The sequence below is a fragment of the Canis lupus genome, chromosome 8 (genome assembly GCF_003254725.2).
Source record: "Canis lupus dingo isolate Sandy chromosome 8, ASM325472v2, whole genome shotgun sequence".
NCBI classification, from domain to species: Eukaryota; Metazoa; Chordata; class Mammalia; order Carnivora; family Canidae; genus Canis; species Canis lupus.
In genome coordinates, this window is record NC_064250.1 from 31,478,726 (window position 1) to 31,495,625 (window position 16,900).

At 34.4% G+C, this 16,900-nt stretch overlaps 1 protein-coding gene across 10 annotated transcripts in view; it reads left to right on the forward strand.

Moving 5' to 3' along the window:
• KTN1 (kinectin 1) overlaps positions 1-16,900 on the forward strand; it is a 105,236-nt gene that overhangs the window by 30,426 nt on the left and 57,910 nt on the right. For all 10 annotated transcript variants that reach the window (XM_025442320.3, XM_049113206.1, XM_035720151.2 and 7 more), the window contains exons 2-5: positions 5,817-6,369; positions 10,044-10,181; positions 11,560-11,730; positions 12,884-13,014. In XM_025442320.3, coding sequence (XP_025298105.1) covers positions 5,847-6,369; positions 10,044-10,181; positions 11,560-11,730; positions 12,884-13,014 — 963 coding nt within the window. In that variant the 5' untranslated portion in view covers positions 5,817-5,846. The remainder of the gene's footprint in view (positions 1-5,816; positions 6,370-10,043; positions 10,182-11,559; positions 11,731-12,883; positions 13,015-16,900) is intronic.

The following is a 16,900-nucleotide window of genomic DNA, read 5'->3' on the forward strand; positions in this document are numbered from 1 at the left end:
TTCTTTTTTACTTAAGAACACTATTTTTACAAAGAATCTGTAATAAAATTTTTCAGTTTAGGCTTGTTTCACAGCTACTTACAAAATTTTAACTATGTTGTATATTGTATAAAGTTTCTGTAAGCTAATCTGAGAGAGAGTCTCTCTATATTTTAAAGGTGTGTTCATTTAGTTGTCCAGACTGTATTGATTTATATAGAAATTTAGTATTCCTGGGTTGAAAACTGCCTTTCCCTCAATTGATTACTTTTTTACAAATGTGCCTGCTTACTAGTATGTTGTTTGGTGTACATCAGTGGAAAAAAATTGACTTTCAGTTTGTTTGGAATTTAGTCTAAATTTTGTTATATTTTTCCTAGTAGTTCTTTGAGTCATCCCAGTTGACGTCATTTTATCAATTTATCAACAGAATTTATAAAATATGTTTTTTGGGGATCCCCTTTGTTTTAAATCTTTTTTATTTTATTTTATTTTTTTTAATTTTTATTTATTTATGATAGTCACACATTGAGAGAGAGGCGGAGACATAGGCAGAGAGAGAAGCAGGCTCCATGCACCGGGAGCCCGATGTGGGATTCGATCCCGGGTCTCCAGGATCGCGCCCTGGGCCAAAGGCAGGCGCTAAACCGCTGCGCCACCCAGGGATCCCTCTTTTTTAGTTTAAACAAAATGATGGCTGAAGCAAGAGTAACTGAAATGCTACAGTAGTAAGAAAGTAGAATTCAAAATCTTACATTGAAATTGAAATTCAGTAATATACTGATCAAATTGCTTTAGTTTTCCCTTCTTGTAACATGTAAGCAATTCCTTTTCATGTGTGTTTACTTAAACCTTTAAGACTGTAATGGGCATTCAGGATGGTTAAATCTGTTTTAATGTAGAAGAAATTTAAAAAGTTGAACAGTTATGCAGAGGTTAGAGGCAGTTGAAAATCTACGATTAACTTCACTGCCCCCAAACTTAACTACTAATAGCCTATTGTTGACTAGGAGCCTTCTTGATAAGAGTTAACATATTTTGTGTAATATATGATTATGTACTGTATTTTTACAGTAAAGAAAGCTAAAGAAAATATTAAGATAATAGTAAGGAAGAGAAAATACATTTACAGCACTGTGTTATATTTACTGGTAATGAAAGTTTGTATTGAAAAAAAAAAGCTGCTTGTAAAGACCTAAACAGTTGAAACCTGTGTTCGAGGGTCAGCTGTACATTAAAAATATTTGTAATCTCACTCTAAAAAATGATTTCTCCTTTTCTGTATAACCTCAGGTGTTATCTATATGTATATAATTGTGCTCAATGTAATTTTTAGCTTTTTTGTTATTGTATTTTGCTGTATTACACTGTCCATTATTTTAAATAGTGTGATTTTTTTTTTTTAAAGATTTATTTATTTTAGAGAGAAGGTGAGCATGCCAGGGGGAAGGACAGAGAGAGGGAGTGAGAGAGTCTCAGACTACACGCTGAGTGCAGAGCCAGGCTCCATCTTACCACCCTGGGATTATGATCTGAGCAGTCCATTCTCAGTGGACTTTGCCACTCAGGTGCCCCAAATGGTGTGATGTTTAAATATGTGATGTTTTTGTAGATGTCCCACACTTAGATAATTTCATTGCTTATCATTATAAACAATCTATTGTTATTACGTATGTAGTTTTATCCTTTTTGATTAAGCAGTTTGGTTGAAATTGTAATAATTGCTCCTAGATTTTATATCATTTAAAGTTTCAGGTTTTACATTATTAATATAAAAAGGTTTTTGAGTCTTCTGAGAAATTTACAAGATTTAACTGAGTAATGCCGTTCAATTTTTGTCTGAACAAATTAAGTTATAAGAAGACAAGTAAATGGAATCTTAAAATTATTTGATTAGCATTCATAATACTCAGATGAAACAATTTATATATATTGTTTCTTCATTCTGTTAACTTAAAAAAAAATTTAAGTCCTTTATCAGTGGGGGAGGGATAAAAACTCTTCCTCTCTTACTCTAGAGCAGGATTTTAAATGTGGGATTCATGCATACCCCTTAGGGAGTCCAGGAACCTTCTGAATTATATGTACACCTTAGCATGTTACACTTTTGAGAAAGTGCATTGATGTTTGATAAGTTTCTTAAGGGAGTATGTCTAAATAAAATATGAAAGCCACTGGCTTGGAATGTGGTTTGAGAATAGTTTGAACTCCATTTCTTATGATTCCATGGTTATTTCGGTCCTGCTTTAGTTGCTACTCTTGGCTGTTAATTACATTCAGATTGGAATTTATTAAGGTTTAAGGTATGATTAGGTTCAAGGCTCTTAATATTACAAAGGAAATAGAATATGGGAGCAATTATTAATATTAGTGACTTGCTGTCATCTCAAAACCTGAGTTGCTGCTTGTCTCCATGTTTTATTAACTCAGACATTACATTGAGTTGCAAATTGCAGACTGAGAAAATTTTAGCAACTTGAGTAGTATCACCTTGAGCTAAAAAAAATTTTTTTTGAGCTAAAAATTAACTTTGTTGCATCCTCTCCTACCCGTTCTTTTTATTTTTCCATTGTTATCCCCTGCCCCCACCTAAAATCTATTCCTGCCTTTGCTCTTCTCTGTTTTTTTCTGGATTTCATTCCCAGTTCCTTTTTGCCTCTTTATCCTACCCTCTTTATGTTACTTTTTTTTTTAAACTTTATTTGAGAGCCTGTGCATGTATGTACTTGAGGTGGGGTGGAGAGGAAGAAGGAGAGAATCTCAGAGTCCTTGCTGAGCCTGGAGTGCTATGCCTCTTAATCTCACTACCCTGAAATCCTGACCTGAGCGGAGTCTAGTAAGAGTCAGGTGCTCAACTGGCTAAGTCACTCAGGTACTCCTCTCCTTATATTATTCTTCTACCCATGTATATGGGTACATATACATGTGAAAATAAAGTTTATTATTGATTTTTGTGGTACTCACTCATTTGCCATTTTAAAAAATAAGCTAAGTATTAAACATTTTGTGGATTCCTTTTTAAAAAAGACAAAGTGTAAAACTAAAATATTAAAGCAGGTGAGACCACCCATGATTCTGGTACAACTCTAATGATCTTGATATACCCTGTTATACATAAAATGTTTTGATCATACAAGTAAAATTATGATTTTGACTATTTAGTTTTATTGAATTAGACAAAAATCTTATTTAATTTTAAAAAATATTTACAGTTTTAAAAGCAATATTTTATTGAGTTGATATTTGCTAGTTGAACCCATTTGGATGTTGAATGTTTTATGTCTGTCTCTTTATTTTTCATATACAATGTTGCTGTGAACATCTTTATATGTACTTTTCCTTGCAAGTGTTTTGGGTTAAAGAATTGGGATTATTGGATTAAAGAAACATAAGCATTTTCTTGACTTTAAATTTGTCTTGGTGTTCTGATTAGGCTCCTCTAGATGTGGAAAACAAGTTCAAGACAGGGTGAATTGAATTGTGTGAAGGGCATTTCCTGAAAATCCAAAGATGAGAATCCTGATTCTTCCAGGCTTATATGGGACCTGGAAAAGGAAATCAGAAAATCATCAGAACATTTGAGGAAACTGTTTCAGAGTTCTTGTGGTCTCATGGCTTCTCTTTTCCCTGAATGTTTGCTTTTTGCTCTCCTTGCTTTCCTAAAACCTAAGCTGCACATGGCTGCAGTTTGCTGTTCATCAAGATCTTTGACTTTGACATGACCTTTTCTTCAGCATCTGTGGCTGCTGCTAAGTAACTTTGCGTCTTTTCTTCCCCAAATTAAAAATCTGAGTTCTAACTCGTTTTGTCCTTTTTCTCCTAATTCCCCAGCTAAGTTGGACAGGTTATGTGTAGGCTATGGATGATAATGTTAAATAAAAAACAAAAAACTTGGTCTCTGCTTGTTGAAAGCATTTCTGGTTGACTGGTAACATTTACACACACAGTAATATATGTCTAATTGATTGAAAACCTGGAGAGTTCATGCTTTATAAGGGAAAAACAATTCTGTATAAAATTTCTTTTAGTATTTTATTAGCACATGATTTCTGTTCCCCTTCAGCTTTAAGACTTTGCCTAAGTCTAGGGTTCTGTTAATAACATTAAAAAATTGCTTGTGGAAGTATAAAATGTTAACAAATGCTGTTTTAATCATAAAGACCAAGAGTGTGCCTAATTAACAGCTTTGTTTTCAGGTTCCATTTCTGGCTATTTTCAGACTTAGGTCATTGCTGGTGTAACTTGAAAAAAAGTATATTCCACATTTATTATGAGTTATAACCAAGTTGAAAGGCTAAATCATTTATTATGTTATCAGTATAGGATTTCTAGGTCTTTCTATCTGGCAGTAGAGACCACTATGAATAGCTTTATTTTGTCTTAGAAAATTCAAGTCTTCTTAAAATGGTTTTGGTGAAGTCTTGTGATTCATTAAATTCAGATTTATTCAGCTTTAAAGCTGATTTTTTGTAAGATCTAAAATAATTCTTACAGTGATTCCTCTGTTTAGGTAGAATTTTGTTTCTTTAATCATTACCTTTTTTTTGAGACTTAAGATGGATAATTAAAAAATTTAAAATTCTCAGATTCATTTATACATTTAAAGGACAAAAGTTGTATTTAAGTAGCTTTATCTTAAGCATGTTCACAGGCTTAATTTCATATGAATTACATACCTTGTCTTTTTCCATAATAAATTTGATATGCATTATAAGAATATAAACCATATTTATGTGGCTTATATCTACTTATAGGAATATTGATATCTAAACATAAGAATCATTCTTACTTTGAGGTTTAATTTTAGCTATAACTATCCTTCAGAATGAGGGATTGTAGTGTCTGTATTTGAGGTAGATCTGGGTAATCAGTTCATACCATTATATTCTGTAGCTATTGGGTTAATCTAAAAGTAGGACTTATTCTCTATTGTAGAGGGAGGTCTTCTTTTATCTTTTAGCATTTGGGAAATATTGTGAGGGCCAGCTTTGTTTTTGCAGTATATACTTTGTTGCAGTAAGGAGTACCATGAACAAAAATGGAGAAAAGCATCTCATTTATAATTTTAATACCAAATGACACAACCTAACATTTTGATTTTCACTTTATTATAGCTCCATGTCTGTGCTGTATCCCATTATATCCTGAGGCAGTTCGTCCCTGAAATGAAGGTGCTAGGAGTTTGTGAAGAGCTTAAATCTCTAAATGAAGGAATGAGCAACCTCTCTTTTCTTTTCTTTTCTTTTCTTTTCTTTTCTTTTCTTTTCTTTTCTTTTCTTTCTTTCTTTTCTTTTCTTTTCTTTTTCTTTTCTTTTTCTTTCCTTTTTCCTTTTTCCTTTTTCCTTTTTCCTTTTTCCTTTCTTCTTTTCTTTTCTTTTCTTTTCTTTTCTTTTCTTTTCTTTTCTTTTCTTTTCTTTTCTTTCTGTTAAAAGTATGATACTTTTAATAAATACCCAATGTTTGGTAATAGTTCTTCTATTTCTACATATAGTTGTACCAATCAATGTGCAATAAAAGGAAAAAAGCCATATACATGTTAAAAATTGATACTTGGAGAAAAAAGTAATGGGTGTCTAGGTTCTTTTCCTCCCATCAGGATCTTTTCACATGATTTAAAAGTAGAAGGAAGTGTACACTCTTTTTAGTTATTACCACAAATTTTTCTTTCATAGTATATTTGAATTGTAGGTGGCAAAATAATTGTGTGATTTAAATTAACCTGTTTAGATTTATACACCAGGTTTGATCTGAAATACTATTTTCAAAAGCAGTTTTGCGTGTTTATTAACTTTTATAATACTGACTCGAGATTGTTTTTTTCTCTTTCCCACATTTAGGTTTTACAGAATTACATTAACAAAAGCACCATGGAGTTTTATGAGTCAACATATTTTATTGTCCTTATTCCTTCAGTAGTTATTACAGTAATTTTCCTCTTCTTCTGGCTTTTCATGAAAGAAACATTATATGATGAAGTTCTTGCAAAGCAGAAAAGAGAACAAAAGCTTATTCCTACCAAAACAGATAAAAAGAAGGCAGAAAAGAAAAAGAATAAAAAGAAAGAGATCCAGAATGGGAACCTCCATGAATCTGATTCTGAGAGTGTACCCCGGGACTTTAAATTATCTGATGCCTTGGCTGTAGAAGATGAGCAAGTTGTACCTGTTCCACTGAATGTAGTTGAAACTTCAAGTAGTGTCAGAGAAAGAAAGAAGAAGGAGAAGAAACACAAGCCTGTACTAGAAGAGCAGGTCACCAAAGAAAGTGATGTGTCAAAGATTCCAGGCAAAAAAGTAGAACCTGTCCCAGTTACTAAACAGCCCACCCCCCCCTCTGAAGCAGCTGCCTCAAAGAAGAAACCAGGACAGAAGAAGTCTAAAAATGGAAGCGGTATTATAATCTTTTTAACTTTATTATATGATTATATTAGTTTTAATAACTTTAGAACTTGAAATTTAGATAGTTTGTTAGGTGTGTCCACTATATTAAATCCTGAGTTAAAAACCAAGAACACTGTCATTTTCACTATATATGTTTGCTTTCATTTGCATCAATTGCTGATAAAATAATTAGTATTGATCATAAAATAGCATTTAAAACTACAACTTATATTAGAAACATAGAAAATACATTAAATGGAAATATATAAAATCCAGCTGTTTTACTAACACAACTAAGGACCTATAAATAGCAGCAGTTAGAAGTTTACATTTATTTCAACCAATATTTTCTAATTAATGTGATAGGAATTAAAGATGAAAAGATAAATTAGATATCATTTTTTGCCTTTGATTAATTCTGCAAACATTTATCATGTAGTTATTTTATACTAGGATTATACTAGGTACTAGGACTACAGAGATGAAAGTAGTGCATATTTAAGCTGTGGACATGAACATAGTTACTATAAAATACTTATTTCAATTTTTTTCTTTTTAATTAAGTAGCCTCCATGCCCATCATGGGGCTTGAACTTATGACCCTGAGATCAAGAGTTGCATGTTCCACCAACTTAGCTAGCCAGGCACCCCTCTTATAAAATGTTTAGAATAATGATCTTGGTATGTAATACCAATGTAGAACCAGTGTAATAGTTCTAAGGTGGACGGATCACCTAGAGGATGTGATGCCTGAAATTAATTTAGATGTTAACGTAAGTACTAGCTAGAGTTTTGGGTGTTAGGGGATGGGTGGGATAAGGGTATTCCAGTTAGAGGGGTTAACAGATGTAATGGAGGGATGCCTGGATGGCTCAGTCCATTGAGCGTCCTACTTGATCTCAGCTCACATCTTAATCTCGGGGTTGTGAGTTTGAACCCCACATTAGGCTCTACACTGGCTATGGAGCCTACTAATAAACAAGACAAAACAAAAAGCAAATATAATGGAAAGCACATAAGAAATAGTGTCATGATATGTGAAACTGCAGTTTGTATGAAAGGACTTGTGTTTAACATTAACTTGTTTGTGTGTGGAGTATTAAATTAGTTATATTGGATTTTATTTATTATTTTTAAAGATTTTATTTATTTATTCATGAGAGAGACAGAGACACAGGCAGAGGGAGAAGCAGGCTTCATGCAGGAAGCCCTGTGGGACTCGATCCCAGGACTCCAGGATCATGCCTTGGTCCGAAGGCAGGCGCCAAACCGCTGAGCCACCCAGGGATCCCCAGTTATATTGGATTCTAAATATTTGTTTGCCGGCATGATTAAGGCATGGTACTAGAGAAATGAGTAAGCACCTCTGTTTTAGTGGAGGAGAAGGACATGTAAGCCAATAATAAAATGTGACTTGTGGAAGAGATATATGAAATACAGAAGAACTGCAAGAAGCATAAAGGACTATTACTTATGGGGACCGGGGTGAAGAGCTTTATGAGGAGGCAGTGCCTGAGATCTTCCCTAATGACTCACTTGACCTTTATCAAGCAACTAGTGGACCTCTTTCCATGCTGGCAGGATATCATGTAGAAAGGCTCAAAGATAAGAATACAGTGTATTGAAATTAGAGGTTGGGAGTGGTAGTAAACAAAGATGAAAAGATATGCTGGTGCTAGATTGTGATGGTTTTTGTATACACTGTTAAGGAGCGGGATGTTATAGTTCAAGCAGGTCAGTTTACATGGTCATATTTATATTTTAGAACTATATCTTTGGCAGAACTTGAGAGCAAGTTTTATTATGTATATAGACTAGTTAAGAGGTTATTTTACAAAGTCAAATAGGAGGACTGAGCTATGGTAGTGACAGAAGAAATACAGAGTTGATTAGAGAGATGGATGCCTGGCTGGCTCAGTTGGTCGATCATCTGACTCCTGATCTCAGGGTCCTGAGTTCAAGCCACACATTGGGCATGGAGCCTACTTCGGGGGTGAGGGGGGCAAGAAAAAAAGAAAAGAAAGTAGGTTAGAGAGGTGTACGAAGTAAATCAATATGACTAATCTTACTAGATTAAGTATGACAGATGAAGGAGAATGCAATATCAAAGCTAATTACTGAAGTTCTAAATTTCTCAAGATTGGCATACTAAAAACCTTTGTGCCAAATCTGACCTGCTTCCTGTTTTACATGGCCCATGATCCAAGAATAGTTTTTACATTTTAAATGTTTTGAAAAAAATTCAAAGAATAACAGTATTTTGTTAAATGTGAAAATTATATGAAATTCAAACCTCCTCATCCACTTTATTTAAAGTGTTTTTGAATGCAGCCACACTCACTCATTAACATATGTCTATGACTGACTTTCATGCTGCCAACAGCTGATGAATAATTTTGACTGTATGGTCTACAGAACCTAACCTATGTAATGTTTGGCCCTTTATAGAAAAAGTTTGTCAACCCCTGATTGGGAGGTGGTTGGTAGCACTAAGATTGGCGAGAGAGTGAATGTGTATGGAGAGGAGAAATGCTTCCAGTTTGTTTCAGGTTTTCCTGGGGGGCCACTTACATAGGAGCAATTTAGGATGCAACAGGTTGTGTAAGGAGAGGCATAAGACTAGAATATAGATTCAGAAGCCCTAAGCATGAAAAGTAGTAGTTGGAGACATAGGTGTAGATAAAGCATCCAAGGAAATTATTTACATTAAAGACATTACCCTGAAGAATACAAGCATATGAAGTATTTTGCAGGAGTGGCTCACAAGAGTCTGAAAGGGAATATTTAAAATGTAAGAAAGAATTATGGGAGCTGATAGAGAATTTTAAATTTTATTTTATTTTGGTAAAATAATATTTACTGTTTTAACCGTTTTTAAGTGTATATAGTGGTATTAAGTACATTTATATTCTTGTGCAACCATCACCACCAGTTGTCTCAAGAACTTTTTCATCTTTCCCAACAGAAATTATGTACCCATTAAACAATAATTCTCCTTTACCCTCTCTCCCCAGCCCTTGGCAGCCATCATTCTACTTTCTGTTTCTGTGAATTTGACTACTCTGGGTACTTCATATAAGTCAAATCATATTTGTCGTTTTGTGACTGTCTGATTTCACTTAGCCTAATGAAGAGGAGAGAATTTTAAAGAGGGTAGAGATCAGTAGTAATGAGAAATAGTCAAGGAAAAATTAAAGGATATTGATAGAGTGGGTGTTTGGGACACTAGGTTGCTGTGTAAATCCTTTCATGGATATAATGCAGGAGATAAAAATCAGGTCTCACTTAGTTGAGAAATGATTGGTAGAAAAGGAAGTACAGATCATTCTTATATCATTATAAGGAAATGGATGTGGGAAGGTAGGAATTACAGTGGTGGGAAGGGTTTTATTTTTATTTTTTAAATGGTAGAGATTTGAGCATGCCCGTAGTAGGATTAAGAGTGTCTGAAAAAATGGGTTATAAAAGAAGGAGCAAGTACTTAGAAGTCTTGATGAAGTTAAAGACAGATATAACAGAGTAAGAAAGCTAGAGTGATGTTACTAGAGAGTTTAAAAATTTGAAGGTAAAGCATTCTGGGACTTACTCATTTATTGAATCTTCTGCTGTGTTTACTAATTATTCATTAGTAATTGAATGTTTTACATTGTTTTCAATGATGGCTTTCATTTATTTTCAATAAAGATGACCAGGATAAAAAGGTGGAAACTCTTATGGCACCTTCAAAAAAGCAAGAATCATTACCCCTCCAGCAAGAGACTAAACAAGAAAGTGGATCAGGAAAGAAGAAAGTTTCTTCAAAGAAGCAAAAGGCAGAAAATGGTGAAATGTGTAGATATGTATTTAATAAATACTAATTCTAGAGAAGTACACTAGAACAAGGATCCTAGAAACCTCGCATGCTTATTAATTCCCACTTAATGTATTATAATAACTGTTAATGCTAATAGAAGTCCAGGGATCTCTAGAGCCTTGGAGTATCATAGTGCTCTGACAGATGGCCAGCGTCTAAGTTTATGATGAAGAATTTTATCTGAATTTTAAAAAGGACAAAGCATTTATTAAATATTCTCATTCTTAACTGAGTTTTGAAAATAATATAAATAGCATACAAATTATAGAAGAAAAGTATTCCTGACATGTTTGTACTTTTAAGTATTATTTAAAAATTATGCTTGAGGGCATTGGCTACATCTGTCATTACCCTATACTCCCAATTATTTCCTAAACATAGTTTTGCATGTATATATGAAAGCATCCAATGAAGAGTGATGGAGCAATTTTTATATGCTCAGAATTGTCCAGGGAAAGCATTATGAAATGTATGTAGATTAAATGGTTATATTAAGATAATAATTGGGCTGTGGTATCAACTAGTGCTAGAAAATAGTACAATTGGAAAGAGAAAATATGAAATTCAATTTGTATCAAAATTATGAAGCAACTAGGTACAGAAAAATATTACCCACAAATATTTGGTAATATTAAATGTTTATTATATATTTTAAATAAAAACTACATATGCCCCCAAAATTTTTTAGAGAAATTTTCATATGTGTGTGGAAGTTTATATCTCTAGCTAACAGATGTCAGACTTTAATGTTTAAGCTCTTACAGTTCTTCCCATTAAAATTGGAAGCAAAGTATAAGGAGGCTTCCTTTTTCCACTTTTAATGTTGTTTTGCAAATTTTAACCTAAATGTACCATGGAAATTATAGACATAATTTTTAGAAATGAGACGATATCTGCAAGGAACAATGACTGATTTTTTTGTACTAGGAAGTGACTCAATTAAAAGCTATCATTTGTAGTAAGAATTCAGTAAAGTACCAACATAAATACAGATTAATATTTTTCCTTGGGCACTAATTAAATGTGAGTGGAGTTTTAGTTAAAACAGGAAGAAAATGAGAACTAAGTAAACTCTACATTTTAGTAGAGGATAGAGAAGAAATTTTCAGATACTATTAGAGGAGATATGTTAACACATTTTTAGATAATGTAAGTGATTTATTGTAAAATAATGTTGAACCGGCACTGCTTAATTAGAGTGTTTTGACTTGTTAAATGATAAAATAGGAATTTAAAGCCAAGTTGGTGTTAGATATTTGAAACTAACTGCACTTATCATTAAACTTAAATGTGTGTACATGAGTTAAAACCGTGAGTGATTATAATTTTGTTGAACTTAAATTGCAGTATTGGTAGATGAGCCCCTTATACATGCAACTACTTATATTCCTTTGATGGATAATGCTGATTCAAATCCTGTGCTGGATAAGAGAGAGGTTATTGATCTAATTAAACCCGACCAAGTGGAAGGAATCCAGAAAACGGGGGCTAAAAAATTGAAGACTGAAACTGACAAAGGTAACAAATGGCATGCAACAGTTTGTTGTATTAAATACAATTTCTTTTTTAAAGATTTTATTTACTTATTCATGAGAGATAGAGGGAGGCAGAGACACAGGCAGAGAGAGAAGCAGGCTCCATGCAGGGAGCCTGATGTGGGACTTGATCCTGGGACTCCAGGATCACACCTTGGGCTGAAGGGAGGCACTCAACCGCTGAGCCACCCAGGCATCCCAAAAAATACATTTTTGAGTTCTAGTGGAATGAGCTGTAAAGTAATAATAGAATCTTTGCAGTAAAAGGTTTATTGGTAGTTTTTAGTCTGGTCTACTAAGTTTTGTAGAGCTGGACCCTGGAATTTGACTTGCCCAAGATCTCACAGTTATTTTACTGTCTGGTGATTTTTTTTCTTGGACTCTTGTCACTTGTGAAGTTTCTATGTTAATTCACAACCATCTCTTAATATTACTTTTATAATAGACTTTTTTTTAAGAGCAAGGGTAGCTTCACAGCATAATTGAGTGGAAAGTATAGAGAATTCCTATACACCCCTTGTCCTCACACATGCACACATCTGACTTTAAAGTTACGACGTTGCTTAACTATTAAAGCCTTGAGCTTCTTTGGGTCTAATTGGTTGCAGTTGCTTTTTAAGAAGAAGAAGTTTGTGCTTGATGTAAGAGCCTCCAGGGAAATTGGGTGAATCAGAGGATACTTGATACATGAATTTTTTTAAGTGTCAGGATTGTTTGTATTTGATATTTATAAGTCAGATTTCCTTTTTATAATTATCTTTGTGCTTATTTTCTCATCTGTAAAATTTGATTTATATGCCATGAGTATTAAGGTTAAATGAGAATATTTGTGAACATGTCTGGTATAGATACTAGCATACTAGACACATGAATATTTGTTTTTAAAGTGAAGGCATACTGGCACTTTAGTATTTTGCAAATTGGCCAACTTTTTAGTTGGTGTAATTTTTCCATAATGTATTAAAGACGGTGAACACTTTTTTCTCTCCTGACTGGAACATTTTTTGTTGTTTGGCGTGAGATGTAAATCTGTTTTCTCTTGCTTATTGACTTTCTGGGTCAAGAATTCTTGATGCTTACCTTTGTTGAAGTTATTACTTGGGTCTCTTAAATGGCACCTCTTTGTTTTTTTAAAGAAAATGCTGAAGTGAAATTTAAAGATTTTCTTCTGTCCTTGAAGACTATGATGTTTTCTGAAGATGAGGCCCTTTGTGTTGTAGACCTGCTAAAGGAGAAGTCTGGTGTGATACAGGATGCTTTGAAGAGGGTAAGCATATTTTTGGTTATGGGCATATTTGGGAACAGTGATTAGAAGTTCATCAAACAAGAAGCACCTGGGTGGCTCAGTCAGTTAGGTGTCTAACTTTTGATTTTCACTCAGGTCATGATCTTGGGGTTGGGAGATGGAGCCCCTGTCAGGTTCTGCGGTGGGTGTGGATTTTGCTTGAGAATCTCTCCCTTTTCCCCCTCTCTTCCCTGCTTGCTCTCTCACTCTCAAAAAGAAAAGGAAAAAGATGCACCAAGTAAGACTTTGCTAGAGGAATGAATAAATTCACATTCCCATCTTTCATACTCCAAAGCACATAATCACACTTAAAAGTTCCAGAATATCTTCAGAAGTTATTTTTTTAAACCATACTGATCAGTATACTTATTTATTTAGTCAGGTGTCTGAGTCATATGATATTTTGACAAAAGTGAAGTGCTTATAATAAGATGATTTATAGGATTTTAAGGTCATTTGGCACTTAACCTTGCTTTGCTCTGCTTGGAGGTATTGAAGGCAAGGTCAGGTGATATCTGGATAGACTATATGGAATGTTTCTGTGACTTAATATAGCATACATCAAAGAATCTGGGAGAGTTGTGTGTGTGTGACAGAGAGAGAGAGCATGATAGAGATATCATCCTTCTGAAATAAGTGATTTGGATGGTAGAATCATTGCTATGACTGAATTTTTTTAAGAAAAAGAACAACAAAACAAAAACAAAACCAAGCCCCATCCCTCCAAACAAAAGATGGAATTAATATTTAATTTCTCATGAATAGTATTATGTATACTGTGTCATACTGGGAAAGGTGACAAATTTTCAAATATTGTGTAAGATAAAATGGGGATCCCTGGGTGGCGCAGCGGTTTGGCCCCTGCCTTTGGCCCAGGGCGCGATCCTGGAGACCCGGGATCGAATCCCACGTTGGGCTTCCGGTGCATGGAGCCTGCTTCTCCCTCTGCCTGTGTCTCTGCCGCTCTCTCTCTCTCTCTCTCTCTCTCTGTGTGTGACTATCATAAATAAAAAAAAAAATAAAAAAAAAAGATAAAATGACATGGTGTCTGGTATTCAATATTAGACGCTGGACTTAATTGTTGTTATTCTAAACATACACATACACTTCTAACTACTTATATGCTTTAAAACTATGAGTGGCTTCCATTTTTTTCTTTTCTTTTTTTAAAAGTTTTTATTTATTTATTTATTCATGAGAGAGAGAGAGAGAGAGAGAGAGAGAAGCAGGCTTCCTGCAAGGAGCCCGATGTGGGACTCGACCCCAGACCCCGAATGGGATCACACCCTGAGCTGAAGGGAGACAGTCAACCACTGAGCCACCCAGGTGTTGCCCATTTTTTCTTAAAGACACTTGAGTCCAAGCCATCTCACTCACCAGATTACCTTCAGTAGTCTCCTAGTTGATGTTTCTGTATTATTTCCTCATATAAGGCTAATCTGAATTCCCACTCTAAATTGTTCACTCTGCTATTCTTTCTCCTATCTAGACTTTTTTGTTGTAGCTTTTATCATAGCATATTAAGTCTATACCTCCAAGGATGTATTGACAATGTATTTTACAACTCTGGCATTTTATAATGTAATATGCTTGTTGGACAGTTTGCACATGGTGCCAGCAATGGCCCAGAGTAAACAAGGTCTTCCAGTGTAATCAGGGAAAGTGTGTAACTGTGTGTGACTTTGGGTACAAAATCTCATCATTCTGTTGCAAGAGACTTGAAATTCTTAGTGGAAGAATTTGCCCTTTGATTTGCTTTATTTTAATTGGATAAGTGTTTATCTTAAAAGTGTATATCTTAGTTATTGATAGGGATAAGAGAAAAGCCTACAGCTGACCTAATGATTGAAATTACTGCTTTTTAAAATTGAAAATAATTGCTTTAAGTGTTCTCTTGTGAGGATGGTGGTGGTGGCTTATGGAGGAAAGAGTAATTATTTTATTGTCTGAGGTAGCTTTGAACTCTAGAGACTGGGTTGATAGCTCTTTTAGGCAGGTCAAGGAGGAAGTTGGGTCCTCTTAAAGATAGTGTTTCGAAATAGAGTATTTTGCAACTTCACATTTTTCCCCATCTTTGGAACTTTTTGGTTTTCTTTTAAACTTTTACTGTTCTGGGTTTCTTATGGAGTGGTTCTCTTATCTGTAGGCACTCAGTATCTGCAAAAGTAAGTTTAGTGTCTTCCTTTCCCTGTCATAGAAACTGTCTTTGTCATACCTTTTACTAGATCTCAAGGTTCCAGGTATAAATAAATACTCACACCTAATAAGGATTGCTTCAGATAAAGGGTGAAGATAAGTGCAGGAGAACCAACATAGGATAGAGATACAGGAGTTAGAGGACTTGCTGACCAGTTACCTATGGTAGCTAAAGAAGAGTCTAGAATGAATGCTTGTTTTTGTCTCTTTAGTAACTGGATAGATTGTGGTGACAGTGGTGTTTATGAACACTTTGCCAAGGAGAGACCAGACGATTGTGAAAAATTTCAGGAAGTTGTTTTAGGCATCCTTTGGATCATTTAAGTGGGTATATTCATTTCACAGTTGAACATCTATTTCTCTGGAGTTGGAAAAAGATCACAATGGGTGTGATTTAGGAAAGTAACCCGCTATCACCAATACACATGGTAGATGTGTATTAGACCAGACCTCTCTATATATGCAGAGTTCTAAGAAAGTTCAAGAATGAGCCCTGAAAACCACCACCATTTAAAGGGCCAGGAAAGCCACCACAAAGGATACTGAAGAGAAGTAGCAAGGCCAGGGGGCAAGTGGAATCATAGATGCTTAGGGAAGGTAGAGAGCTCACGGGTGAGGGGAAAAGTCAACAGTGACATGCTTTAGAGATATAAAGGAGGATAAAGATGTGAAAAAATGGATTTGATATCCTCAGTGAAAGCTGTTTCATCAGAATACTGGACTGTAAATAAATACTGAATAAATAGGAAAGGTGATAGTGTGTCCAGTTTGAATAACCTTAGATGGGAAGAGGAGAATAAATGCTAGACGGGTTGCAGAGTTGAGGAGATCTTAGGTTGTGTGCCTGTGTGTGCATCCACGCATGTGCCTTTATGTTTAAACTACAAGACACTTGTGTTTTATATTAGAGCCAGGTAATATACTGGGTTCTAGAGTCAGATTTTCTGGATTCAAATTTGGGTTCTGCCACATTGAGATTTGTTTGGCCTTAAGAGAGTGACTTAACTCCAATACCTCAGTTTCCTCATCTTCCAGATAGGAATGATAATCAAGTTTTGAAAATTAAATGAAGTAATACATAGTAGATGCTTAGAGTTCCTACCATAGACTATTAATGTAATTATTAGTAAGAAAATATTTTATATTTTAATTGATTATTAATTCCTTAGTGTTCTTTATAGTTGCCTCAATTATGTGATTTTTCAACTTTAACTTCTCTCTTTTGACTCTATGCTATATAATAGGAGCAGGTCTACCTACTTAAATTTTTTCTTATCCTCCTTTTTACCTCTCAACTTTTGTTAATTATAGCATTTGTTTTCTCAGATAATTAGAATATTTAATGTTTGTTTTGTGACTATGATTTTCACGTTTGGGTTAATCATAATTGTACAGGTTAATGCTGGGGTCAAAGCTTGGTAGCAGTTTTTTTGCAATAGTTTCTGTATTCATCTCTTGATTGGCTGAAGTTATTTTCTTCAAGAAGGGCTCATAGGAACTATATTTCTCAAATTCTGGCAAGTTAAAATGCTCTTTTGTTGTCATTATATCTGAATGATAATTTGGTGGGGTATAATATTTCTGGGTTTCACTCTCTTGAAAATTTTTCATGCTTGCATTATGCCGTCCTCTACACCTATAGCTGGATAGAGATCTGAGACCACACTGAATT